This window comes from Epinephelus fuscoguttatus, linkage group LG22 (assembly GCF_011397635.1).
Source record: "Epinephelus fuscoguttatus linkage group LG22, E.fuscoguttatus.final_Chr_v1".
In the NCBI taxonomy this organism is placed as follows: Eukaryota; Metazoa; Chordata; class Actinopteri; order Perciformes; family Serranidae; genus Epinephelus; species Epinephelus fuscoguttatus.
Window position 1 is genome coordinate 34,919,291 of NC_064773.1, and position 27,573 is coordinate 34,946,863.

Here is a 27,573-nt window from a genome sequence, read left to right on the forward strand (position 1 = left end):
CGTACTCGTCGTCCTCTGCTTATCCGGGTCCGGGTCGCGGGGGCAGCAGCCTCAGCAAAGAAGCCCAGACAGTCCTCTCCCCAGCCACTTCCGTCAGCTCTTCCGTGGGAACCCCGAGGCGTTCCCAGGCCAGCCGGGTGATGTAGTCCCTCCAGCGTGTTCTGGGGCGGCCCCGAGGTCTCCTCCCGGTTGGACATGCCCGAAACACCTCCCAAGGGAGGCGTCCGGAAGGCATCCTTACCAGATGCCCGAACCACCTCAACTGGCTCCTCTCGATGTGGAGGAGCAGCGGCTCTACTCCGAGTCCCTCCCGGATGTCTGAGCTCCTTACCCTATCTCTAAGGCTGAGCCCAGCCACCCTGCGGAGGAAACTCATTTCAGCCGCTTGTACTCACGATCTCATTCTTTCGGTCACTACCCAGAGCTCATGACCATAGGTGAGGGTTGGAACGTAGATCAACCGGTAAATTGAGAGCTTCGCTTTCTGGCTAAGCTCCCTCTTCACCACAACGGACCGGTTAAGCGCCTGCATCACTGCTGACGCCGCCCCAATCCGCCTGTCAATCTCCCGCTCCATCCTACCCTCACTCGTGAATAAGATCCCGAGATACTTAAACTCCTCCACCTGAGGAACGACCTCCCCCCTGACCTGGAGTGGTGTATTGAAAAGTTACAGCCACCTCATTCATGGTTACAATTGTAAACTAGCATGGGAATGACACTCACTAACAAAATCCACTATGTTCTGTGCAGACACAGTAAAAACACCATAAATCATAGAGTAACATTTATTATTTATTTCAGTAAAACAGCAAACTTAAAAGCCAATTTTAAAAAGCACTCTCATCAGTACCATCCATAATGGGCATTCTGGGGCACAGAGGTCACTGGGCTACATTGTAAATGTACGTAAGCCTCGTTCTGATCTTCACTGGTTTGCTATTTGAATTATTTTTAATCTAGCGGTCCATTCCCATCTGTAGCACCAGTGCCAAATCAAATTTCAGCTGTCTGAGGCTCATTAAGAGCTCTTTGCTCTCGTACATGGATGAGGTCAGACTATCAAACCTCACTTTAAAATAAATATTGACAAGGACGAAGTTTTGGTTTGCCACCATGAAGGAGAGGAAGATGAAGTTTTAAAAATAGGCCATGATACGTGTAGAGTTCGTTAACTGTCCAGATGATTTGTTCTATGGAGGACTGTTAAATGCACACATGGACTAAGTCAAAGCAGCAGACAGAGCACGGACAACTGATGAGTGAAAAAAATAATTTGTCTTCCAAAACTTACATGTTGGTTATGAAGAAGTCAGTCAGAATAATGTGTTGTTTGACTCCATGTTTAATGCATCTCAGCACCAGTCTGTGTCGCTGCCTGCACTATTGTAGACAGACTTTGTTTTGGAATATGCCTGATATAGTACTGTAGACCGCTGTGTCTGTTATGTTTATGTTACTGTGTATAAGAAAGACTTGGCACTGACTGAGACAGTTCACTTGACTATTCAGTACCACAGCTGTCAGTTAGCTGTGTCTGTCTGCCTGTCAGTATAACGTGGGAGGTGAAGGTGGAGAGAGCTAGCAGCACGGGCTAGTTAGCAGAAGCTCTGGGATAGCCAATTAGCTCAGATAGTCAGCAGACGATGAAATGGAGTAGACTTGCACCGATTACAATTTTTTGGGCCGATACCCATTTCCAATTTGCAGAGAGTTTGGATGGCCGATTCTGATTTTGGCCAATTCTGATTATATTTTTTTTCAAACCACTCTACAGCACACAAGATATTGCAATATTTTCTACCTTTGCTTTATTAGAACATTTTAAACAAGATACAACCAGCTTTTCAATAATCATCTCAAACAAACAAACAAAAATAGTGACATGTTTCATAACCTGTTAAGAAACATTTTCCTTTTTGCTCAACTATAATTTCAGGTACAGTATTAAAATAAATAAGTAAAAAAGGCATACATAAATAAAAACATTGATAAATAATATATAATTCTTGGTGTATAGCATTTGTGGGTAATTCCTTGAAAAGACAAAAAGTATAAATATTCACATCAGTGAATCATCAGTATGAAAATTCACACAGATCTTCAGGATGTGCCCACCAGTAAGCGCGAGGACACACGCATCTTCAGCATGTGGACACGCGCCTCGTCAGTTTCAAGTGGCACAGTGCAGCAGTGAGAGCTCTGCAGTTCAGATTAACACGGACAGTCAACAACTTTCTCTTTCTCTCTTTTGATGTGTGTGCGTCTGATGTTGCACGATGTCAATCATGCGGCGCACCGTAAATTTGACCGGCGTTTTAAATAGGCATATTTTAGACTGACTGGCCGGTTGCAGGTCATGGCCAATCACGTGAAAAATGTCCCGATTCTGAGCACTGCCGATAAATTGGTGCAAGTCTAAAATGGAGGTTTCGCCACTGTTACTTTATTCTGCAGTACTTAACATCGACCATACGTGCCAGGTCTCCACAGCACCATGTTCTCTTACCAAACATGAGCAGCAGAACACTGTCAATATAACCTGCACCTAACTTATTACTGTTGAGAGTCTTCTCGTGGATGATGGTTGGAGTAGTGTGGCGACACTATGTTCAACTCTCAACTCAAGTTATGTCGTAACAAAACAAAAAGAAGGCACCACCTTGTGGCACAATTTGGCATTGCAACAATACAACAAATTTGGCTGTTACTTCAGCACTGCACTGTCCTTGGTGCTGAAACATTTTAACTCGACTGGCAGCCTGTTTTCTTTATTTGTTCTTCAGAACAAGCTTGTCCAACAAAGTGGCTTTACTGTATGTTTTTATGAGACATACAGGCTTGCTCGGCTCAACAAGTGACATGCGATGTATAGTGTATGGCTGTATCTCCTGATTTACAATTGTGAATTTTAAAATGACTTAGTCACAAGAGCCCTCTGAGAAAGCTTCGACCCCACTGTGCTGAGAGTCTAGCGCATGCCTTTTTGCAACAAGAGCTTGAAGTGTAGTTATTAGCATTTACTAGCATTTAGCATTGTCGTGTTGATCAATGCGTCATTTCATACTGCATCTCTATTGGTAGGTTAGTAGATGTAGTTGGTAATAGCAATCACACTGTGAGATGGTCTTCCCTAATTTCTGACACTGTCAGAATTTTATCCTAGGTTGTCTTTGATTGTAAGACTGTGACAACGGCCATCCTTGAACCTCTCACTGTGCGACGTAGGACCACCGTTTTAGAGCTACGACCAAAGATATCGCCAAGTTTCTTTCACATTGGTCAACTTTCGTCTGGGACGGCCCAAAGTCACACAGTGTATACCCGGCTGAAAACAATATCCAGGTCACGATATTGATACAATATCGACATGTTGCCCAACCCTACCTTTAAAGTGATAGTTCAGGTTTTTGGACATGAAGTTGTGTGAAACGCTGACCATCTGTAGCTCTGATGTGACAGTGTCACTACTCTCAACGAGCCTCCTGCTCTGAGAAATCGCCCGTAGCTTACCTGAGAAAAAGTAGTTCTGAAGATGTATGGGGGCCACGTAACCAAAAGGTTTTAAGCTACAAAAAAGTATGCATGTGTTTTGATAGACTATTTCAATAATTTTAAAACATCCCCACATTATGTCAGACCTTGCTATCAATTGGGACTATTTTCTGGCCAGTATCACTCCGCCGTGCAGGAGTGTCTCTGTTTACCTACAGCAGCTGACGAGGGTGTGTTGTGAGCCTGAGCCGGTGTTTGCTCTGTAGTAGTAGGTATATATAGAGCTAGTACATCTTTTTCCTCACTAATAATAGCCTACCGGTTCTCTGTTGGAAACAGCCGATGAAGTTTTCGTTAGCCGTTGCTATCCTGTGCACCTGCACGGCGTGGTGATTAACTGTCTAATTGATTTCTGTTGGCGTGCTGTCTTGCGGGCCTGCACGGCGGAGTGATACTGGCCAGAAAATAGTCCCAATTGATAGCAAGGTCTGACGTAATGTGGGGATGTTTTAAAATTATTGAAATAGTCTATCAAAACACATGCATACTTTTTTGTAACTTAAAACCTTTTGGTTACGTGGCCCCCATACATCTTCAGAACTACTTTTTCTCAGGTAAGCTACGGGCGATTTCTCAGAGCAGGAGGTTCGTTGAGAGTAGTGACACCGTCACATCAGAGCTACAGATGGTCAGCGTTTCACACAACTTCATGTCCAAAAACCTGAACTATCACTTTAAGGTGTGAATTGTATTGGTAGGAGAAACGGAATGCTCATCTTTCCTTTTGATACTTCAATAATAGATATTATTTTCTTGCAAAAAAACCCAACAGATTCTCTAAACACAGAGTGACCGTAGGTTGAACAATAGATTTGAACACTTATTAAATGATAAATCAGAAAGAGGGGACATCTCTAAGGAAAGTGAGGGAGAAACCACATTTTTCCCTTTTTTTTAAATTAAAAATGGTGACAAACAATATCAAGATATTCTATAACTGTACATTCACCTTTTTGTCTTACTGTATGCCAACAAGAGAAAAACACACACTCCTGCTTCGATAAAAGGTTATGAACAAATTGTCCTTGATAGCACTCCACAACACTTAATAAGAAATAGCAAGAAATGACCCTCTTTGTTTGCCTATGACACCTATTTTGAGACTAAGATTTTTCGTACTAAGGAAGAAAATCAACTGATAATACAGTCCCTTTTTTTGGTACACATTCATTTGCAGGTAGTTTCCCTTTTTACATGTGAGGTTTATTTTAAGGAAACTGCTCGTCTTTTTCTTTATATTTCTCTGATCTTTTTTTGAGGTCATTATTTTAGTATTAATTTAGTAAGCTGCCCAGGATTGTTGTACTCCATTGTTAATGATTCGGGTTGCAACGGTATGAGATATTCATGTTACGATAACCATCTGAGAAAATAGCGTGGTTTCATGGTATCACAGTATTACAGAATTTATATCATTATCAGTCAGAATGACCCAAAAAGGAATGAAAACAAAGGGGTTATTGTTGGTTCTGTGTTTGTTTTATTGTGTAATTGTTTTATTTCTGTAATTGAAACTTGAAACCATTTTGTTAAGGAAAGTATGTTTAAAAAGTCTCCCCATAGAAAATAACTAAAATAAAGGGGATATTCTCTGCCCAGATACGTTTTTCTCGTAGATAAGCAAATGTACATGTATGACAACTGTCAACTTTTAGATCATGGTATACCTTGAAACCGGTATATCGCTGCAACCCTGTTAATGATATATATAATATATGACAGTTAGCAACATACTGCATTTAATCTATATACTGTATATACACTGCATATAGAAAATACTGGTTTAAAAAATGTTTCTGCTATAGTGTGTTGCTGGATTTTTATGAGTGGAATGTAACCTGTTGCCATTTACTCTACATTTTGGACGTATTTACATTTGAGTTGATCCCATTACTCTGCGTCATGTGAGCACAGACATTTTTGTCTGGCTTCCGTGTCCTCAAAGGTAACCTTCTTGTGTCTCTTGGGGTCAATCCATGAGTTATGGATGACTACATTGTTTGGTGTAGGTTCTGCTTCTACTACAGACACCACCCTCTTCTTCATCTTGCTTTTTAAAACCTTTTGGAACTTCTGTCGAGTAAAGGCGTAAAGAAGTGGGTGAAAGATAGTGGTTCCATAGGCCATCACCAAGAAGCCTAAGCGAAGGCGAACAGTTAAATCACTGGGTCCAGTGCTGAGGATGATGGTGTTCAGCACAGTTATTGGAGACCAGCAAAGTAAGAATGTGGAGATGATGAGAAGGGACATCCTGAAGACTCGTTTCTGCCTCTCCCGTCTCTCTCGATGACGCTTTACTGCTCGTCTTAAAGCAATAATGACTGACACTGATGTCCGCATGCCCAAAGGTGCACTCCCACCTGCCCTGACTCCTGTGCTGCTCTGTGAAGCGTCAGTCGACTCTGCTTGTGTTGCAGTGCTCAAAGAGATAGCGTTTTTGCTCTTTTGCTTCTTTTTAGGTAGGTTGTGCTGAAAGCGTGTTCCAATGCGGATGTTAAGCGCCTGAAGTATCTTGTAGTAAGTCACTAGCATGACCACAGCTGTAAAAAAGAATATAGGGATCTGTGCCAGCAGGTGATAATACAAACCCAGCTCTGTGTAGTATTCATTTGTATGAGTCACTGTGACCACTGCAGTCTGGTTCACAAGGTCTGAACTGTAGTTTATGAAAAAGCCTACTTCCATAAAGGGAACCAGGAAACTCAAAAAAGATAGAGCCCAGATGGATCCGATCAGAACCACAGCTCGGCCCATCGTAAGCACACGATTTGCCGGTCGCACTGAGATGTCATAGCGGTCTACAGTGATGGCCAAGACATTAGCAGCAGTAGCTACACTTGCAAAGGAGACACAGGCTTCATGGAAACAGCAGATCATGGCTGTTTCGGCCTCCAGAGGAAGTAACACCACCACTGCTGTCAGCGGGATGCAGCATACACACACCTGAAAACAAGATAGGGAATCAAGTCACATCTGAAAAACATTGTTTGTTTCATTTAATCTAAGATTGTTTGTTTAACACCAGATAAAACTAGAACATGGATGGAACGTCAAGTCCCAGTGTGTACAAGCATGATCATTTATTTTCTGAATCAGCAGCAGTGCTGAGAGATTGTTTTTTTTTTTTTTTTTGAGCACCAGAAGTGTCAGTATCAAGGTACTAGATGTTACAGTAAATCCCTCTTGGCACAAAAGTAACTGATGTTAATAAATCAGCACTCACCAACACATCCACCACATGCAGGTTCATAGTGATGATGTTGGAGACGGAGCTGATGAGGTTCTGTTTCATACAGTACAGGACAAGCACAGTGAGGTTGGAGCTCAAGCCCAAAACTATCTCCAAAAGCAGAAAACCTGTCAGAGAAACCTACCAACAGAAAGAACAAGGTGGCATATAATGTGACTTTCAGTGTTATTTTAGTCATAATAACACATAATTATAAACATGTGGAAGATTTAATTTATACTTTATATAACCAGGGAATCTTCTCACTTACATGATGTGTTTTAGTATCCAAAATCCAAATTCCCAACCCATTAATGAGTCGGACAGTTACCAGTTTCCTGAAAATATCATATACCTAAAAAGATCTCAATGGATTGACTTGCTAGCAAGAAAATATCATGCCATCATGTCACATCCATTTGATTATAAATGCCATCTGAGATATGAGGCTGCAGCATTACCTGGAAGCTGATGGGGTAGATGGCCTTGTCAGAGGTCATGTCAAGGTCATAGGGGTCAGCAGTGTCAAGCACTGTCATGTTGCTCATGGTGGCTGCAGAGATCCGCATTGGGGATGTGTGCATTATCCTAATGGGAGGAAGAGGCCTGGAGAGCAGTTTGCACAAAAAGGTCCATTCCATAAACATTAAAGGCATATCAAATTCTACCAAATTCTACCAGATCTTTGTATTTTTCAACTAGAGATTTGTTAAATTGCAACTGGTACTGCCTCTTTTTTGGAAAGACTGTTCTGTAAACAGGCAGTGAGGATGAGATCAGGGTTACAAGAGGCAATGGGCTACTGATAATATGTCATTCACCTCTTTTGACTCTTCTGCTCCAGAATAATTTAGTATCTATGTTTTTTTGCGCATTGACTAGAATCTACTCTAACCACTGTACTTGTTGAGCTACACTTCATCAAGACATTACATGGGTATAAACCATCTGGCACAATGTGCTCAGTAGGGTTGGGTCGGTATGAGGAAAAAAAAACGGCCCGGTTTTTGTAATAAAAAAAAAAAAAAAAAAAAGCAAGTCAGTAATACCGTATTTTCGCCACTTGGGGCGCAGTTGACTCATTTAAAATAAAAAACGACCTTAGGACAACAGAGTGACAGTAATAAGTTGTTTCTTTTATTCCTTACAAATAAATTTTGCAGCTTACTCAATCAGTGCAAACAAGGGTTGCCTCCTTCGTCTGGCTCAAAGCCAAAGTGTTGCCATAGTGGCGCATTCCTTGATTTCGTCAAGACTAAATTGTCCGCCATTATCGACTCCCCGTCATTATTAAACAAACTCCAGGCTACAGTAGAGGCGCATGCGCACTCGCACCTCCTAGCTCAGTCCCTGCCCCACCCCCCTCTCTCTCCTGCTTGCTGTGCGCTTGGTGAAGAGGCAGACACAGGTGCTCACAGACTTGGGCTTACTATAAGCGGAGCGGACTACGTGTAAAAATGTCCGTGAAAAATCCCTGCGATGTGAAAAATACATGCCAAAGAGTCTTTTGTGTGACACTGGTGCGCGGAGCAAAGTCCATGCGGTCGTGCTTTGCGCGCACAGGGCTTGCGGATGTCCACTTTTACCGGGTGGATCTCCGCAGCGTCCGCTCCGCGTACGTTCTGCCCGAGTATGCGGCCCGGTCGATCTCAAAAAATAAAACCTGGTCCAAGACGGAGTACCGGACCGAATTGGTATTACCGAGAACCGACCCAACCCTAGTGCTCAGCACTGCCATACAGAATCAGTCCCAATCAGTCTACTCACCCATTTTAATGGTCCAGTGTGTAAGATTAAGGAGGATTTAGTGGTATCTAATGGTTAGGACTGCAGATTGCAACCATCTGAAACTTCTGCTGGTTAGAATTCCTTCACTGTTCATTGTTTAGGAGGTTATTATCATCAGCTGAATTATTGGCAGGGGTCTCTTCCTCTCCAAAACAAACAGACTAGCCGATTTAAACCAGGTAAAACACTGAATAAAGCAGTTTCACATTACAAATCAGTCTTTTTCTGACACTCAGTATGTTTATGCAGCATTAGAGAAAATCGATTTATTGTGTTAGTCGGACTAAAACCGTCTTTTTCAAATACATGTAAACATGCTAGTCCAACTTAAAGGGGAACTAATGTTTTTTTTTTAACCTGGGCCCTATTTTCCGATCTACTTTGTCTAAATGAATGATAGGATGTTCAACATTTGACATTTCTCCAGTACGAAGCTAGGGCTGACCTGCCTGCAGCCCGTGAGCGTGCGCTATATTAAATAATAGGACAGCGTCAAACAACGTCAAAATACTTCCACTAAAAGTGCATTTTTTTCACACAGATAGGCTCGGATTGTTAGTGTAATTATCTGACAACATAACGTGAACGTCTGTGTTTACCTTTAGCTAGTCTCGCTCACCAGACCTTTCTCAAGAAAAGAAAGGTCTGGCTGGGCCGACTCTCACTTTAAGATTGGAGAAAAAAACGCCCCAGCTGTTTTCAACCAATCACAGTCGTTCTTGGCGGTGCCACAGCAACGGTACGCTTGCAAAAATATCGCCCGGGGGAAACAGGTTTTGGTGTAATGCGCCCACAAAAATATCGCCTACAGGACACGAACCATGGCAGAAAAATGGCTACATCCCCGCAAGATCAAACACCGCAAAAGTTAGTAAAGGACGTGTTGAAAACTGCAGCCGGAGGTGGTAGTGCGGGACTTCAGCGGGTGGCTCGTTCCGCCCAATGAGAGGCTGATCTTTGCAGCGAACTTCCAACCACTCAGACTAACCTTTAGTTGGATTCGGACATGTTCCTCTGCCTGTTGCAATTTTAGTATATGTGCTACCGAAGTAACACTGCTCCCTCTCTCTCTTCATCCACTATTCAATTTCAATGAGCTCTGCATCCATGTACGTCTGTGTACTCCGTGTTCAAATAAATACAGGCGGTTATCAAATTCAAATGGTTCATCCAGATCCAGTTGGTAAAAATTCGGACATGTTTGTTGTGGCAAGTCAAAACACTCACTCAGAGAGTGAAAGTCTGGCTCTAAAATCTCACGTTTCGTGAGATTTGAGTTGTTGCAGGAAGTAACTGCTGGAGTGACCTTACCAAACATGAGGAATTACTCTGTTTTGTTTTTTTTTTTGACCAACTGGATCTGGATGAGCCATTTGAATTTGATGACCGCCTGTATTTATTTGAACACGGGGTACACAGACATACACGGATACAGAGCTCATTGAAATTGAAGAGTGGACAAGGAGAGAAAGGGAGCAGTGTTACTTAGGTAGCACATATACTAAAATTGCAACAGGCAGAGGAACATGTCCAGAGGAACATTGTAATTTGTGATATTGGGCGTTATAAATAAAATTGATTGATTGATTGAATTGAATCCAGCTAAAAGGTAAACACAGACATTCATTTCTCCTTTCCGTTATATTGTCGGATAATTATACTAACAATCTGTTTGAAAAAAATGCACTTTTAGTGGACATATTTTGACGTTGTTTTACACTGTCTGAGTGCCCTATATATAGTGCACACTCACGGGCTGCAGGCAGGTCAGCCCGAGCTTCATACTGGACAGTGTTTCCCACAGGATTTTGGGAAACTATGGGAAAGAAAAGAAAATTTTGAACATTGTAAATTGAAATTGAAATTGAATTGAAATGAATTTGTATACAAAATGTACAGAAAGGTAAAATCATCAAGTTTTGAAAAAGTATTGCAATTTCATTTTGTCTTTAATGTTATTATCTTATATTATCTTTGTAATATGATTATCTTATATAATGTTATTACTATCCTAAAACATTCTCCAGGTCCTCTGTAACTCTGCAGGACTTATTTCCACCCTGCCCAGCAGCAGTATCATGGTGAACAGTCCCTAACTGCGGGGAGAACGGAGCAGGCTTCCCCGGAGGTCCGCCGCTTTTCCCGGTCCCTCTTCTCCACACTTTGGGCTCTAGTTTCGCAGACCGGGAGAGGCGGGGGCGCAGCGCACCTGCGCTTCGCCAACTGGGTGTGGCCAGGCGGATTTTGCAAGTTTGGCACACTGTGCGCGCTGGCGCAGCTACTCCTCTTTCCCACCTCCGTCCCTCCTACCTGCGCAAGTCGGAAAGAGGTAGGAGAGAAGGCGTGTAGTGGGTTTTACACACATCACACCAATCAAATGAGCCCCTCTCCTCGCCCTTAAATGTGCCGCACAAAGGCGGCAATTCGCCATTGCAGAAGAGAGCAGCAGCATCAGACGGCCAGACTTCTCCCAGAAGGAACCTGATGTTTTGGTCCAGGAGGTCTGCTCGCAGTGTCCGAATATACGGAACTGCGAGCACACCTCCACGGGCTGATGATGCAAAGGTAGCCTGGGAGGACGCCACAATTGTAAATCAATGATGCGTTTCTCTCGTGCGCGCGCACTCTCTTTCTTTCTCTCGCAGTCTCACTCTGTTTCTTTTCTTTTGACTTTTAGATGACAGATGCTGAATATATACTCCCTATCTGATGCTGTGGCTGTTTGTGGTTGGCTGAGAGGGATGTGAACTCATTAGTTTGCAGCTGCTAATTAAATCAGGTTGGGTTTCCATTACGCGTGCTGAAGGTGCCAAACGGTGCCAATCCCCTTTGATCTGACATCAGATGTGACGGGACAGTGATTTAGAGACACATTTATGTGCTGATTGCAGATAGTTGCATTGAATTGTGGTTTTGTGGGTATTTATTGCATCGTTAATGTGCCTGATATTCTGGAAACCTGCCTGTGAGGTTTTGGTGACGTGTGCGCACTGTCCGCCGGTCAGCCAAACTTCCACTTACACTGGCTGCACTCCCCCTGCGCTGACAGTAGACCTGGTTTCAGATGGCAAGCTTTTAGCGCACCTTCGGCGAAGCCTTTTGGCACGAAACTGTCACTGCGCCAAGCTGGATCTGTCGACACCTCCCGCTGCTGCGCCGCCACACCCATCTCAGCGCACCTCTGTCTGCCAAACTACCAAACTGAGCGCGCCTCGGGTTGTGCTGCTCAAAACTAGCTCTGCACTGGGAAACTAGAGCCCTTTGACTTATTTCCACCCTGCCGACAGTGGGACTTATATTCATTGTGCCGACAGTGGCTTGGAAAACTATGGACTTTATGGACACCACTATAAGCATTGCTGTGGCAAGTTTTCCTTTGAGGTCATAATTTACAGTTGAAAAAAGGTAATAAATCGCAACACATCCCAATATGTTTAAGATTGTATTGTGACTTAAGTATTATGATAATATCGTATTGTGGATCCTCTGGTGATTCTGACCCCTAGTAAACATGTAAGTGAGACTGAAATTGTACTAAATCGAACTTTTCAAAGTCGGACAAACACCCAGATAATGTGATTGGGAGTCAACTTACTGCTGCATGTATACAGTTAATCTGACCCAAACTGGCCTAGGCGCTCTGTGCATGCTCCACAGTTTCTGCCCTGGGCTTTGACCCTTAAGTTGAATAGCACTGAATCTGTAAGAGAAAAAGAAGGCAGTAACAACATAGTGAAATCTACATCCAGAGCCGAGCATTTTTGGATGGACTAGGGGACACAGTTCATGTTGTGTCAGCTGAAAGAGCGTACAGTTCAGATTAACTCATATCACAGCGGTGCCTGGACAGCGTGACGTGTGTGGTTGTGCTGCTGCCGTGGTCCCGCCAGATGCCTCCTGCTGCTGCTGCCGTCATTAGTCATTAGTCATTAGTCATACTTCTTCTGTTATTATACACTTATGATTATTGTCACACATGTATACTGCCAGGTATTAATACATACTTTCAACATATTGTACCGCAGTAACCAGAACTATAACTATAATATTATTACTTTCATTAATGTTGTTGTAAGCTACTGTCATTACCTGCATCTCTCTCTCTCTCTCTCTCTCTCTCTCTCTCCCTCTGTGTCATATGGATTACTGTTAATTTATTATGCTGATCTGTTCTGTACGACATCTATTGCACGTCTGTCCGTCCTGGAAGAGGGATCCCTCCTCAGTTGCTCTTCCTGAGGTTTCTACCGTTTTTTTTCCCCGTTAAAGGGTTTTTTGGGGGGAGTTTTTCCTTATCCGCTGTGAGGGTCTTAAGGACAGAGGGATGTCGTATGCTGTAAAGCCCTGTGAGGCAAATTGTGATTTGTGATATTGGGCTGTATAAATAAAATTGATTGATTGATTGATTGATACAGCGAAATGTACAGAGCTATTAAGTTGCCCACCATGGTACCAGTTTGCTGTGAGCTACCCATAGTTAACTTGTCTGTCGATTGTTTGGTCTGTGATGTAATAGGTCAACCAGAACAAGATCCAATACTAACAAGCTGAAATGACGCATATCGCCACCTATTGTAGCAGAGTTGGACATACCTGAGTCAATAAATGGATTCCCTTCCTGCGCTTGTATACTGAGACAAGGACAGTAATCCAATTAAGTGGCCTAGTCAGTAGCTCCACTTAACTGTGCATGTAAACATACTGGGCCCCGTTTCCCAGTTTCAGTGTACCTTAGCACTCTACAAAGGTCTCTAAGATATACCTTAGCTAAGGAACTTCTTTTCCTACGGGTGTTTCCTAAACTGCCCCTTAGCGGGTGCTCGTAAGGAGAGCTACTAAGGTACATCGTAAGTTAGAGCTGTCCTTCACCATGGTGCTGAAAGTGTATTAATTGTTGCTGCACACATCGGTTGATCTCATATAAAGGTAAATAAATGACATTGTAATATAAAAAGTATTGCCATAATAATCCATCAGATATTATATCATAAATGAGGCTATGCCTTTTACAGAACATCTGCTCATCTATTTGAAGCCTAGTCCACACATACACGGGTATTTTTAAATGCAGCACTTTAAAACTAAATTTCCTTCCAGACGAGCGTTTTAGCACCATTTCAGTATCCACGTTTCATTCCTCTGTGTGTGTGCCGTAATTAGCAAGCAGAGGCGATGCGCTTGATCGCGTACATAGCTGGTGCCACCCGCTTGATTAGTTTCCAACTGGCCGCATCAGACTTCCTTTTGATCAATTTGTCAGGTATCTGTCAGATATTCACACGTCCTCAGTTATTTAGCTCCATTAAATACATAAATTAATGAATAGATTAATAAATAAATAAATAAACCTATATATTCATAATATTTGTTATTATTTTTCTTGAAGCTAATTTTGAACTAATGACATAATTTGCGCAAGGAGTCTAGATGTGAATTATACTGCAACTGTCCATTTAAAAAGCATAATTTTGGCCTAATAAAGCTAAAACTGTGACAGGGTGAGCGCATCACTGAGGGACAGCTTACAAGTGGTTCAGACCGCCCTTCTTAAAATATACCTTTCAGAGGATATATCTTCACTAAGGAGACTCTTGGAACCAGCCCGTAAGCATAAGGGAGACCTAATGATACAACTTACGATGCACATAGCTCTACGAAGGCTCTGGGAAACAGGGTGCTGAGTGTTTAGCATGTCGGAGACGGGTGGTTTGCCTCATCACATGCTAATGAGCGCTCACCCTTTTTCTCTAATGACACAATGTGTGCTATCAATCAATCAATCAATCAATCAATCAATCAATTTTATTTATAAAGCCCAATATCACAAATCACAATTTGCCTCACAGGGCTTTACAGCATACGACATCCCTCTGTCCTTATGACCCTCGCAGCGGATAAGGAAAAACTCCCCAAAAAAACCCCTTTAATGGGGAAAAAAACGGTAGAAACCTCAGGAAGAGCAACTGAGGAGGGATCCCTCTTCCAGGACGGACAGACGTGCAATAGATGTACAGAACAGATCAGCATAATAAATTAACAGTAATCCGTATGACACAATGAGAGATGCAGGTAATGACAGTAGCTTACAACACCATTATTGAAAGGAATAATATTATAGTTATAGTTCTGGCTACTGTGGTACAATATGTTGAAAGTATGTATTAATATCTGGCAGTATACATGTGTGACAATAGTCATATGTGTATAATAACAGTAGAAGTATGACTAATGATGGCAGCAGCAGCAGCAGGAGGCATCTGGCAGGACCGCAGCAGCTTCTTCTCCGGAGCACAAAGGCTCCGGAGAAGAAGCCGAGTTAGTGACATCCAGAATGGCCGAGTTAGCAAGATGCACTAATAGAATACGAGAGAGAGAGAGAAGGAGATAAGGTGCCCAGTGTATTATAGGGGGGTCCTCTGGCAGACTAGGCCTAAGTCAGCCTAACTAGGGGCTTGTACAGGGCAAGCCTGAGCCAGCCCTAACTATAAGCTTTATCAAAGAGGTAAGTCTTAAGTCTAGTCTTAAATGTGGAGACGGTGTCTGCCTCCCGGACCGTAACAGGAAGATGATACACATCAAAAGCAGACCAGGTGATTTGAAAATAGTAACAACACTGAATAAAGCAGTTTCATGTTACAAATCATTAGTGCTGGGTGGTATACTGGTATTAATTTTCCATATGCTTTGAATTGTTCATATATTATACTGCTGAATAGCTGAGTCAGCTGCTGTAGTATGTCAGTAAACAGTAAAGAGCACTATGGTATGGAACACAATATTAAATGGGGAGGGGAGCTCTATCAACTGCATACCCTTTTTACTAATACTTATAACTGTAGAACAACACAAATAATAACCCAGACTAAATCTTATTAACAGGGAAAACACCATGACACAAGGGGTGACACATTAACTATTTGTAACTTTAATAATTGTACATGTAGAATTACACTGCTAAACAGCATGTTGACTTGCCAGCTAGCCAATTAGCATAACAGTCTGTTAATAACTGGGAGAAGCTCCATTGCTACAGTACATTCGAAAGAAAAGAAAAGAAATGGATGAAGAAGGAGAAACCAGGGATGCACCAGAAGGCCTGGCGTGTGACAGGAAAGGCATGTGGGGGAGCGACAGTACAAATGTATCAGTCCACCTATGCAAGAACATGAATGTTAGCAAAGGAGAGAGAGAACAGGAAAGAATGTGCTCACAGCCCCAATAAGCAACTACACCTTTGAAGCAAGCCCAAAAAAACGCGACCCGTGACGACCAATATTTGTAAGCGACTTTACAGAAAAACAAGCCCAAAGTCGCTTATAATAAGCGGACTTGACAACACTGCCCAGCACTCGAGATCAGTGTTCCTCCAACAAGGTTTAGCATGTCAGAGAGAGACGGCTCGGCCACCACATGCTAATCTGTGCACATCATCTCTGATAACTTAAGATCCAGACTTCAGGGATTTCACCGGGGAGCTGAATTACCCACAGAGGTCTCTTCCTCTCCAAGACAAATGGACTCATGATTAAAACTGGTAAAAACATTCAATAAAGTAGTTTCACATTACAAATCAGTGTTTTACCAACGCTGCTGCAGATGCTGCTTGTTGGAGATGGACTTCTATCTATGGTGGCTGCTGCGAAATGGCCGTATCTGAAGCCAGTGTTTGGTTTTCTGGGCTACTGTGGAAACGTGTCAGTGAACATGGCGATCTCCATAAATGTGGATCTGCTGTCTATTTAGATATAAATGGCTCATTCTATGGTAAAGAAAACACAATAATTCTTATTTTTAAGTGATTATATAATAAAGAAAACAGACTTATTATATTAAGTACCATTTCTGCCAATATATCCCCCTAAATCCTGCACAGTGGACCATTAAGTGATGTTGAAACTGCACAAGGATAATTTACAGGAATGTATACCCACACACACGTACACAAAACACTACACTCTTCACTGTAGAATTAGAAGTCCATTATTGATATTGGTATTGACACCTTTAGCCAAAATTAAAGGGATGGGAGCTCATCTTTATTTTTCCATAACTCACAGGATGACAAGTTAGAAGAGCCTGTCCAGCAAATGCACTGTTTGAGAGTCTTCGCTTGCTTGCTGACCCTAAACAAACCAAAAGGAGGTATACTAGAATATGTAGTTAGTGGTCCTTAGTTTCCCTGAAGGTTTGGACCAAAGAAAAGTGAGTGTAGGTGTGATACTAGGCATACACTTACCACTCCCTCCCAGCAGTGTCCTCTCCAGCTCAGCAGCAATAGTAGTGGCCACAAGGAACTTGGTGGAGCATATCAAACCATCCCACCATATTCTGACTTCACAAGATCAATCTTCACTTCATCCCCTTGATTTACAGCATTCTCTGTGTAAGAGAATTTGACGGACTTGTCAAGTCTTCTGTGAGTTTTAGCTTTGGGGATACTGGCTCCACTCAAGCAAAGAGAAAAGTCTGTTTGTGAAACACAGAAAGCAATACACACCCGCCCCTCGTTGGGGGACATGTGGTTTGCAACATCAGTGCATTGCACTAAGATCAATGCTTTCTTTCATGCATAGCTCTGTCTCATCATTGTCTGTTGTGCTTGGACCGTTGCCTACAGTCTCATCCCCACTTGAAAATGATGCCAGTGCCAGAACAATACTCCTGTCTCCACTTCTCTCCACTTTTCAGGTATTGTATGTCTATCACACTCATCCCGATATGGTCCGTAGCACTTTGACACCAGGTTTGTATTTTCATATTCCAGAGACAATTGAAGGAAGAATGTAGAGATGACCAAATCGAGGGAAGGTTCCCAATAGTAATAGGAAACAAACTTGTTTGGTTGTTCCTCTGGACTCGACCCAGTTAAATCCTTCACATTCAGGTGATCCAAGGGGAGGCCAACTTGCACCACAGGTCAGAAACCTGGACGTAGGACATATACAGTCCTTAGAGACCACTCAAAGAGACTCATCCCTTGACTCTTGGACATTCACAGCCTTTGCACTCCCCTTTTTATCCTTCACGGACTGCCAGAGAGGAATCGAGAATGATGTCATATCCTATCATCGTCGTCACCTTTCCTTTTGTTCCTCCTTAGTCACATGCCATCTCTGATCCTGCAAAGGGAAAGGGTTCAGGATTTGAGTAAAATTTTATGAAAAAAGGACACTTGTCACATTGAAATCAGATCTTTTGTCCTTGTTTTGAATGTTGCATCACGTCTCCTTCCTAATTTCAGCTCATTTATCATCCCCTGACAGACAGCTCACTCTCTGTGCTAATTGGATGCCTGTCTCTGTGTTTGCACTTGTGGTTGTGTGTGTGCCAAATGTGCGTTTAATCAGGTTTGATGCCTTGCCTTTTATCTTTGATGATTCTTGTCATGTGTTGTTCAGCAAATGAGCACTGAAAACTGTGAACTTGTTTTCTGCAGATTGTCCGAGTGTATGAAATGATATGCTGACTAACTGTCACAACATCGGGCCTCACACTGTTTCAGTCAGGACTCAACTGCAGGGCTCCAGACTATCCTTTTACATTGTTTGCAGTGGTGCAAATCATTTTTTCATTTAGGTAGGTGCATCTAAATTTTTTCATTGTGTCTTTTGGCACCACAGTAACACATTTTTAATTCATTTTCAATTCAGTTTTATTTATAAAGCCCAATATCACAAATCACAATTTGCCTCAGAGGGCTTTACAGCATATGACGTCCCTCTGTCCTTTGGACATTCACAGCAGATAAGGAAAAACTCCCCCAAAAATCCTTTATTGGGGAAAAAAAAATGGTAGATACCTCAGGAAGAGCAACTGAGGAGGGATCCCTCTTCCAGGACGGACAGGCGTGCAATAGATGTCGTACAGAACAGATTTACATAATAAATTTGTAGTATTCCATATGACAAAATGATACATAAAGAGAGACAGAGACAGAGAGTAATGACAGTAGCTTATAACATTAATGTAAATAATAATATTATGATAATAATTACGGCTATTGTGGTACAATATGTTCTAAGTATATGTTAATATATGATGGTATATGTATGTGACAATAATAACCATATGTGTGTAATAACATTAGAGGTATGACTAATAGTAACAGCAGCAGTAGGTGGCATCAGGGATGACCACAGCAGCACAACCACATCACACAATCCAGGCACAGCAGAAACTGAAAAAATCCAAATGTCAGCACTCACAAATATCATATATATCAGTCTTTTAATAACGCACAGCAGTATCGCAAACGGACGAGTTTCAGCACTTGGCTGACCAGCAAGGTCCTGGCTGTTAGATGTGGGCTACACCGACTTTGTTTATTAACGCTGAGGAAAGCCAAGTGCTGAAACGCGTCCGTTTGCGACACTGCTGTGTGTTATTAAAAGACTGATATATATGATATTTGTGAGTGTTGACATTTGGATTTATTCAGTTTGTGATTTTTGGGTCGGCACCCTGTGACGGTGAGTCGAGCACGTCAATTCTTTTGTATTGTGAACGGTTTGGTTCATACCCTAGTCAAGGAATTACAGTTAGGTTCATACCATGGTTTAGGAGTCACTGTTTGGTACATACCATGGTTCAGGAGACAAGGTTTGGTTCATAACTATGGTTCATGAGTCACTGTGTGGTGCATACCTTTAGTTCAGGAGTCATGGTTTAATTCATACCTTGGTTCAGGAGTCATGGTTTTGTGCGAGTTCAGTGCAGCAAGAAATAAAACAACAACAAATGCATAAGGATCTGTTTGTTTTACAGTAGTGCAAGTGCCAAAGACAGACACAGTCCATCTGCTTGGGACTGAAGTAGCATTTTGCCGATCTGCAACTTTGGTAGGCCTTTTCGAACTTCAGTATCAGTGTTGCCAAGTCTGCTTATTATAAGCGACTTTGGGCTTGTTTTTCTGTAAAGTCGCTTACAAATATTGGTAGTCGCAGGTCGCGTTTTTTTGTTTTTTTGGTTTTTTTGGGCTTGTTTCTAAAGTGTAGTTGCTTATTTGGGCTTGTTCCCAGCTCCATAATAAGTTATCAAGCAGATATTTTCGATATGTTATTTAAACGTAGGATAGTTTGTCTTGCCTGTTCCCTCTGTCCCTCCCCTTTCCCCATACACACAGAAGACAGCAGAGTTTTTTCCCCACCTGCATCCTGCTTCTAATTGGCTCTGACCCTGATGGCAACAAGTACTAGCCAATCAGAGGCAGAGCAGGGTAATGTGTTTTTTTTCTGGTTAGGAAAACGTCAGTCCTGTAACTAAAAGAAAAAAGGAAGTTGAGAGCATAAAAAGCAATAATAAATAAAGAACTTGTGAATTCAGGATGATATTTATTTGTGTGTGCAAATTTTCAGAGGTTTACTATGTATATAATGTTAAATAATGTTAAAAGGTGGTTTAACTCCCTCTTGTAGTCATTGTCCTGAAGTTCAGGGGGGAGAAAAATAAATAAACTGTGTACCGTGGGTTCAGTTTTGCAAAACTGCACATAGTTTACTTGTCTGTCCACATGGATGTAAATTGACAATCTGCACCCACAGTTTAAAATCTGTCCCTACGGATTGTAATACCGTGCACACAGTTTATTTAATTTTCTCTCACCGGAACCTAGGGGGGCTCCGTAGAAAAAGTCGCTTGTTTTGGGCTTGTTTTCACAGGCCTAGTTGCTTATTTGTCTCGCGAGATCTGGCAACATTGTTCAGTACCTGTGGTTGCTAACGGTGCAGGCCTAGGGCTAAAAGTTTGTGGGCAGAACTAACACTTTTGAACTTTGGCTCTGCATTATGGAAGACTGGCAGTTTGATCCCCAGCTCCTCCAGTCGGCATGTCTTAGTATCCTTGGGCAAGATACTGAACCCAAAATTGCTCCCAATGGCTGTGCCATTGGTGAGTGAGTGCCTGTCATTATTAGAGCTGAGTAGCAGGTGGCACCTTGTATGGTAGCCTCAGCTACCAGTGTGTGAATGTGTGTGCCAATGGATGAATGTGGTGCAGTGTTAAAGTGCTTTGAGAGGTTGGAAGACTATAGAGGAGCTATACATGTGCAGGTCCATTTACTGTTATCTGCATCGCACTGGTGCAACCAATGAAAATGTTCGCAGTTGATCATGTGATCAAAATGCTAACATTCTGGAGCCCTGAGCTGGATTGTCGTGAGATTTTAGATTTGGCATTTGGCTTTGAGTATAAGTGACTATGGATCTATCAAGTACTGATGCTGACATTCAATATATGGTCGTATTTAGTCATATTTACTCCGTCAAAGATCAGATTATTCCAGATCAAAATTTGGCCAATGGCATAGGCAGTTTTTTCTTATAAGGTTGCTTGGGTTAAGACTATTTTGAACATTTAAGACATAAATTAAAAGAATGTTTTGCAGAAAATGTAGTTTATATTTCTCAAAACAAAGTATCAAATATATTGTTTGGTAGTGGTACTCAAAGGAAGGAATGCTTTATAATCTAAGAATGAATTACAGTTTCTGTTTACAGTGCGTATTGTAATGTCTGTGTTGAAAATGACTCTAGATAGGGTATGTACTGTGTCCTTGTTTCAGTGTCTGCTATTGCTATTAACACCACAAATATGGTGTATTTTGCTAAGCTGTGTACTCAGTAATTTGTAAGTTTTTTAACCCATTGTGCAATGAACAATACTGAATTGTAATTAGGGGCCAGGCAGCTCTGCTGCCGGTCCCTCTTATATTTGCTAGTATTCTCCTTCTCCTTCTCCTTCTTCCCAGCTTACTCACACAGCATCCTCAGACTGTCCTACACAAATGCATTACACAGATTTCCGATTGATCAAAAATTAAGCCCACAGTGCATCACAATGTGTCACTGTTAACAGAACTGTAAACAGGAACTGCAAAATCTCTCAAAGTAAAGCTCTAATGTTCTGAGTAAAAAAATTGACAATATTTTGCTGTTGGGGTAGCTGAAGTATGTTCAATTGCATTGTGTCTCAAGAATACCTTGAGGGAATTGCTTCGAATTTGGCACAAATGTCACTTGCGTCTGTCTCATTCATGTGTATGAAATATCTCAAGAAAGCCTTGATGATTTAAAAAGAAACAAAAAAACAATTTGGCAAGAATGAACTGCTAAAAATTTAGTGGTCAAAGGTCAAGGTCACTGTGACCTCACAAAACATGTTTTGGTCATAACTCAAGAATTCTTATGATAGTTATGACAAAATTTCACACAAATGTCTAATGGCAAATAGTAAATGGACTTGCATTTGTATAGCGCCTTTCTAGTCATCCGACCACTCAAAGCACTTTTTACACTACGAGTCACATTCACCCATTCACACACACATTCATACACTGGTGGCCGAGGCTACCCTACAGGGTGCCACCTGACATTCAGTTTTTTTTCTGTTTTGTTTTTTAAACACACACACACGGATGAAACAGCCATCAGGAGCAATTTGGGGTTCAGTATCTTGCTCAAGGATATTTCGACATGCAGACTGGAGGAGCTGGGGATCAAACCACTGATCTAATAGGATAAAGTGATGAAGTGATGACATTTATATATCTAAAAGGTTAAAGGTTAACTTCACTGTGACATTATGATAGTCTGCAAAAACACATTATTCAGTGTCATAATTCAGGAACAGATGGGGAAAAATTTGGTCGGACACTCAATGTGTGAAGCATCCAAATTTTCACAGACATGGATGTAAACTGTAAGTACAACTTGACTGGTTAACAGAGGCATACAACTGCGAGGCACTTATTCTGTTTTTTTTTGTTTGTTTGTTTGTTTTTTACTACCATTTATTTAAAGGTTGACAAAGATACTGCTAGCACAAAGTTTCCATTTAAAGAGTCCCAAAGCCCCCATGTATGAAAAACAATACCCAACACATGGCTCATGGTATAACTGCGATAATTCACTATTAACTTCGATGTCATAGCATGGGTTATTTTAAGATATGCATTTCTTGTTCTTGTTATGGATTATATCTCACATTGTTTCCAGTTGTGGAAAAAAATCTATATAAAAACAATTTATCTAACTCAAATACTTCGCTGCAGTTTAAAAAATCTACTGAAATGAGACAGAATGCAGAATACTGTCTAAATTGTTGTAACCAGTAGTAGCATGAACTATACCAAAATTTTTACTTTTTATTGCAGGTTTGCCATCTAAGATGTAAATTAATCAAGTTGGTCGTACCAATAAAATTGTTCTTCCTCCATGATGATGCATAATATCACATATAACTACATTTGTACCTTACAGTGTTACTGCATCCACAGTGTGGTAAAGTATTTGAATCCAACTACTTCAGTGGTTTTATACACTCCGTTATTTCACAAAGCTTTTCAGCATTCAAATAAACAACGGGAAAAAAATACCTGTAGCTCAAGTGTGGGACATATTTAAAGAGTGGGCTTGCCCTTACCTTAACTATGCAAAACTTGTGCCTTAATCAGTGATAATTGATGAAAACTATGACAACATTTTTTTTCAATGACCTTTTTTCCATGATGAAAACGAGACAATGATGCGCTAAAAATAGATCTTGATAATAAAAACTGAGACAGGCGACAGGCTGGCAAACTCCACTAATTAGTCTGCAGCAGGATGTTTCACTAGCCAACAAAAACACTCACATTATGAGATGTAATTCAGCAGTAAATTTGGATTTGTGTTGCAGTAGTGGCTGTTAGTAGCTCTGCTTGTTAGCTGCTGAACAGCTTGAGTTTTAATCACAGGCCCCATGAGAGGACATGAGTTTAAACCTCCAGATTAAGATGTTGCAGATTAAGAAAGAATTCAGGCTGTAATTAAGTTATTTTTCTGTTTCTTATAAGTGAGATGGATAAGTCAGAGTTTACAATGAACCTGGGTATAAATCCTAGTTGTCTCAGGTTTGTTATTTGTGGTCAAAGTTTTTGAGAGCATAAATAGAGAGATGTTGAGCTTGTAAAGTGTGTGCTAGTAAATCACCCCTTCAACCTATCGAAAACTGTGGCAGAATTGAGAGTTTGTAAGTGTGTGGAAATTATTTGTAGCTGTAGATAGAATTGTCTAAATGATTTTTTTATACAACCTTTCATCTTGATTCTAATTTCTAATACATGAATAAGCTTCACTGGATTACTTTAAAAATAAAAATACTGTACATATAGGCTAAAAGTTGACTAAAATGTTTAGAATTTTCGTTAACTAAAACTATGGGTTAAAAATGACTAAAATGTGACTAAAACTAATAAGTATTTTTCTCTCAAGTCTAAGACTAAATCTAAAATGGCTGTCAAAATTACCACTGACCTAAACCCAACCAGCCAATCACCCACCCATACCTACCAATTTCTGTCGAAACGCCCAGGTTCCAGAGTGGCCTCAGGCTTCATTTACATTAAGTATGTCTGTAAAGGGACATCCAGGTTTGCGCAAGATGTCAGATCAGCAAGGGAAAGAATTAAATGGACTGCACTTGTATAGTGTTTTTTTAGTCTTCTTGACCACTCAAAGCGCTTTTACACTACTGAGTCACATTCACTCATTCATACACACATTCACAAACTGGTGGCCAAGGCTGCCATACAGGGTGCCACCTACTACTTAGTAACCATTCACATACCCTCACACAAAGATAGAACAGCCATCAGGGGCAATTTGGAGTTCAGTAGCTTGCTCAAGGATACCTCGACATGTGGACTGGAGGAGCTGGGGATCAAGCCTCCAATCTTCTGATTGTTGGACGAACCGCTCTACCTGTGAGCCACAGCCTCCCCTGTTGATTTATCCATTAGTCAATCAACATAAATTAACCCCACCAATTATTTGACAGTCATTTAGCAAAAATCCTAAGCATTAATTGATTTCAGCTTCTTAAATATTATGATTTGTCACACTGCCTTGTTTTATATCATTATAAATTGAGTATCTTTGGTTTTTGGACTATTGCAATTTAAAAAAATGTCACCTTGAGGTCAAGAAACATGCAATTGGTGTTTTTCAATATTTTCTAAACTTTTTTAAACTAAATTATTCATCAGTTAATCTGACAAATAATGAACAAAAGTGTATGTTCCATTACATGAAATATCTGCCCTGTGGGTGACCTCACTTTAAGGACAAATTCTGATTCTGTCTTGTGTTGTATAAGCTTTTCTCCAACAGGAGAGCAGGTCTCTGGGAGGTAGTGAACTCAGCTTGTGAAGACCCATATTCCTTACTGTTTGATAGCCATTCATTTTGTGTAATTATTCTCCACTCAGAATAGTCACTGCTTGAAAATCGTGACTCACAGACTCAACAGCATCAGCAGGCTGTGTGTGTTGATTTCACAGTGCCTCCATACAACACAGTCACATTGCCTTGCTATCTGAACACCAGTAACAGTGCTAGTATGTGATAGTGCCGTGTGTTGGTTTACCTCTTTGCAAAGACCATTCCTCGGTGATTCTTGGCTCTGTCAGAGCACTTTCCTTTCCTGTAAGGCTTTGTATTCTCAATCCCCAAAGGTAACGTTGAGCCCATAGGTGATAACCCTGAGTGTAGTAAGCAATCATTCAAGGATGCTTGTTAGTTAGTCCCTTCAACATGGAAATTTGACTGGTAGAAAGCATGCAGTCACAGAGCCTGGAGGGAGCAAGAGAAATACTGACACTGCTGTGCTGCCTCCGCCTCTCTTCTCTCTGCTGTGCTTCTTTTTCTGTCAGTCTGTCTCTCTGTCTTGCTTCCTCCCTCTCCCTGTATCTGCCTCCAGTAGCTACCCTGCCCGCTATCCAGCCCCCCACCCCTCCCCCTCCTGCTCTTTTAAACTGTCTTCTCTTTCTCTTTTTCCCCCTTTATACCTCTGTGTTTGACTAATTGGACTCACAAAAGCCAATGCAACACAACAATGCAACTCATATTTCCTCTCTCTCATTTCTCCACTTCTGTCTCCTCCTGTCCTTTGTTATCTTTCTGTGTCTTTTGTGCTGCCTGTAGTAGGCAGGGAAAATTCACCAACAGGAGGGACAACAAATATCTGTTTGGTCTGATTCCTTGCTTCCTTCATTTTGTCTTTCTCTCCCTCATTAATAGCCCAGGTAGGAAACTGTGACCATGACAATACTAATGGCAGCATCCGTCCTCTCAGGACTTTGGCCACTCCTCCACTGTTTGTGTTTGCATAGCACCTGCTGGATGGTACATGCTTAATTGCCCCAGTCTGGCTACCATCGGAGCAGTCGCTGTGTATCCTTTATTGCCTGGTGAGCATATCTGGAAGGTAGCTAGTGAGTGGACTAATTAGCTCTACTAGGCATTGGCATGGCAACAACAGCACTGCCAGCCAAAGCAAACGCAGACTGATGGATCAGAATTCAAACCAGGAACACGCAGCAGAGATGATAGTGTCCAGTCCAGCTGTTCTACTTGACATGCGCAACTCAGCAGGAGGCATGTTTTCTCCAAGATACAAGTCTTGAGTGGGAGCGAGATAGATCGCAGACAGCAGGGCTAGGAGGGAAAAAACAGACAATTGCAGGCATTTTTCTACAAAACATGAGCATGATATGCAAGTGAGTCAGAGACAGAAAGAGATGGAGACAGCTCTTTTCTGTCTGTAAGTAAAAAAAACAAACAATAAAACAGTTACAGACTTTTTTTTTCTTACCAAAGATAACAACGATGTGTGATGATTTCACACTTATAATTGCTGTAAGCACAATAGAGTGCAACAGAAAACATTCATTAATGTTTAATCAATGCATTAATATTGCAACCTGATATCGAGATGGTCCGCTGGCTAGCCTAAAGGCAGCTGGCTAGTCCCCAGTGGTGCTATTTCAAACAGATGTACATATGAGTGAAAACAAGTGCAGGATGTGTTTGTGTGTGTGCTTTGTATTTGTCAAAGAGCAGTCATGGACTCTGCTGAAGGGTACAAATGCCAACTTGTAAATGCTGATACCTTGATGATGGTCCAGCAGCAGAGATGGCTGAACTTTAGAAAAAGGCACACTTTTGAAAAGTAACAGTCTAAATGTAAACAGTCCTTCGTATAAGCAACCAAGAGAACCCACTGAACCTACCCATGCCATTTACAGTACTGCAAATTCTCACTGGCAAGTGGTGAGATGTCAGATAACAGTTGTGTGGTCATCGTCAGAAACGCATGAATGAGACACGGTTGGACTGGGGCAAAACAGTCACCAAAATTTGGATGCAGAGGGAACATTTTAACATAGTTTCCCAAACCATAAGAAAAGATGTGTTACAGTAAAACTTCAATTAGTCGCCCAGGCTAATATTTGCTTAAATCACTGAACTCAATGGACCTATATCTGGGACAGGCATCTATAAGGGACAGGCCTTTATATCCTTCCACACAAAACTGTTGCTTAGTTAAGATGGTAAATACCACTTTTTTTTATTTAACCAGTATGAATATTACTTTGAGACTTCGAATAACAAGTAAGTTATGAATCATTCATTTGGTCTTGCTTGGAGAGACAGCACATCAGAGAGAGAGAGAGAGAGAGAGAGAGAGAGAGAGAGAGAGAGAGTGTTACAGCACTCGAGGATTACATCACCTGGCACACCGACACAACACCACTTTATCCTGTTAAAACAATACTCACAACTTGGATTAATTTTATGAAAAACCCTTTTTAATCCTTTTTATCCGAAGACCCTTAAGGACTAAAGGAATATGAATAATGTACAGGCTAATTGAGGAATGAACACACAATTTGAGGAAGCCAACAACTTAGTTTTATACATCAGAGGGACTTCTATATAAAAACAACAAACTGCTTGGCAACAACATCAGGTGTCAAATTGAGACAGGCCTTCATTTGTCAAAATGTGTAGTCACACTCGGCTAGTCCAGGGACTGGTCGTTAAATTGGAACAAAGCTTTTAATTCAAGTTTTACAGTAAATACACTGAACAAAAATATAAGTGCAACACTTATGGGGTTTTTTCAAGAGTTTAAAGAGCTTACCTTTTTTCAGCAAAATTAAATTAAGTAATTTATTACTGTGA

General features: G+C 41.3%; 2 protein-coding genes across 7 annotated transcripts in view; one reads left to right on the top strand and one right to left on the bottom strand.

Moving 5' to 3' along the window:
* cog5 (component of oligomeric golgi complex 5) overlaps nt 1-27,573 on the top strand; it is a 188,102-nt gene that overhangs the window by 39,347 nt on the left and 121,182 nt on the right. The window lies entirely within an intron of this gene.
* Nucleotides 4,264-26,028, bottom strand: LOC125883004 (G-protein coupled receptor 22-like). 5 transcript variants are annotated; one of them, XM_049567098.1, is made up of 5 exons: nt 24,974-26,028; nt 16,809-17,691; nt 7,246-7,372; nt 6,779-6,925; nt 4,264-6,498 (listed from the first exon to the last, which is right to left on the bottom strand). In XM_049567098.1, exons 3-5 carry the CDS (start codon nt 7,366-7,368, stop codon nt 5,446-5,448), a joined length of 1,323 nt encoding a protein of 440 aa, XP_049423055.1. In that variant the 5' UTR covers nt 7,369-7,372; nt 16,809-17,691; nt 24,974-26,028; the 3' UTR covers nt 4,264-5,445. The 5 variants fall into 5 exon arrangements, with proteins under 5 accessions (XP_049423055.1, XP_049423052.1, XP_049423054.1 ...); XM_049567095.1 differs by having other exon boundaries at nt 7,246-7,390; XM_049567097.1 differs by lacking the exon at nt 24,974-26,028 and adding an exon at nt 18,372-18,741 and having other exon boundaries at nt 7,246-7,390.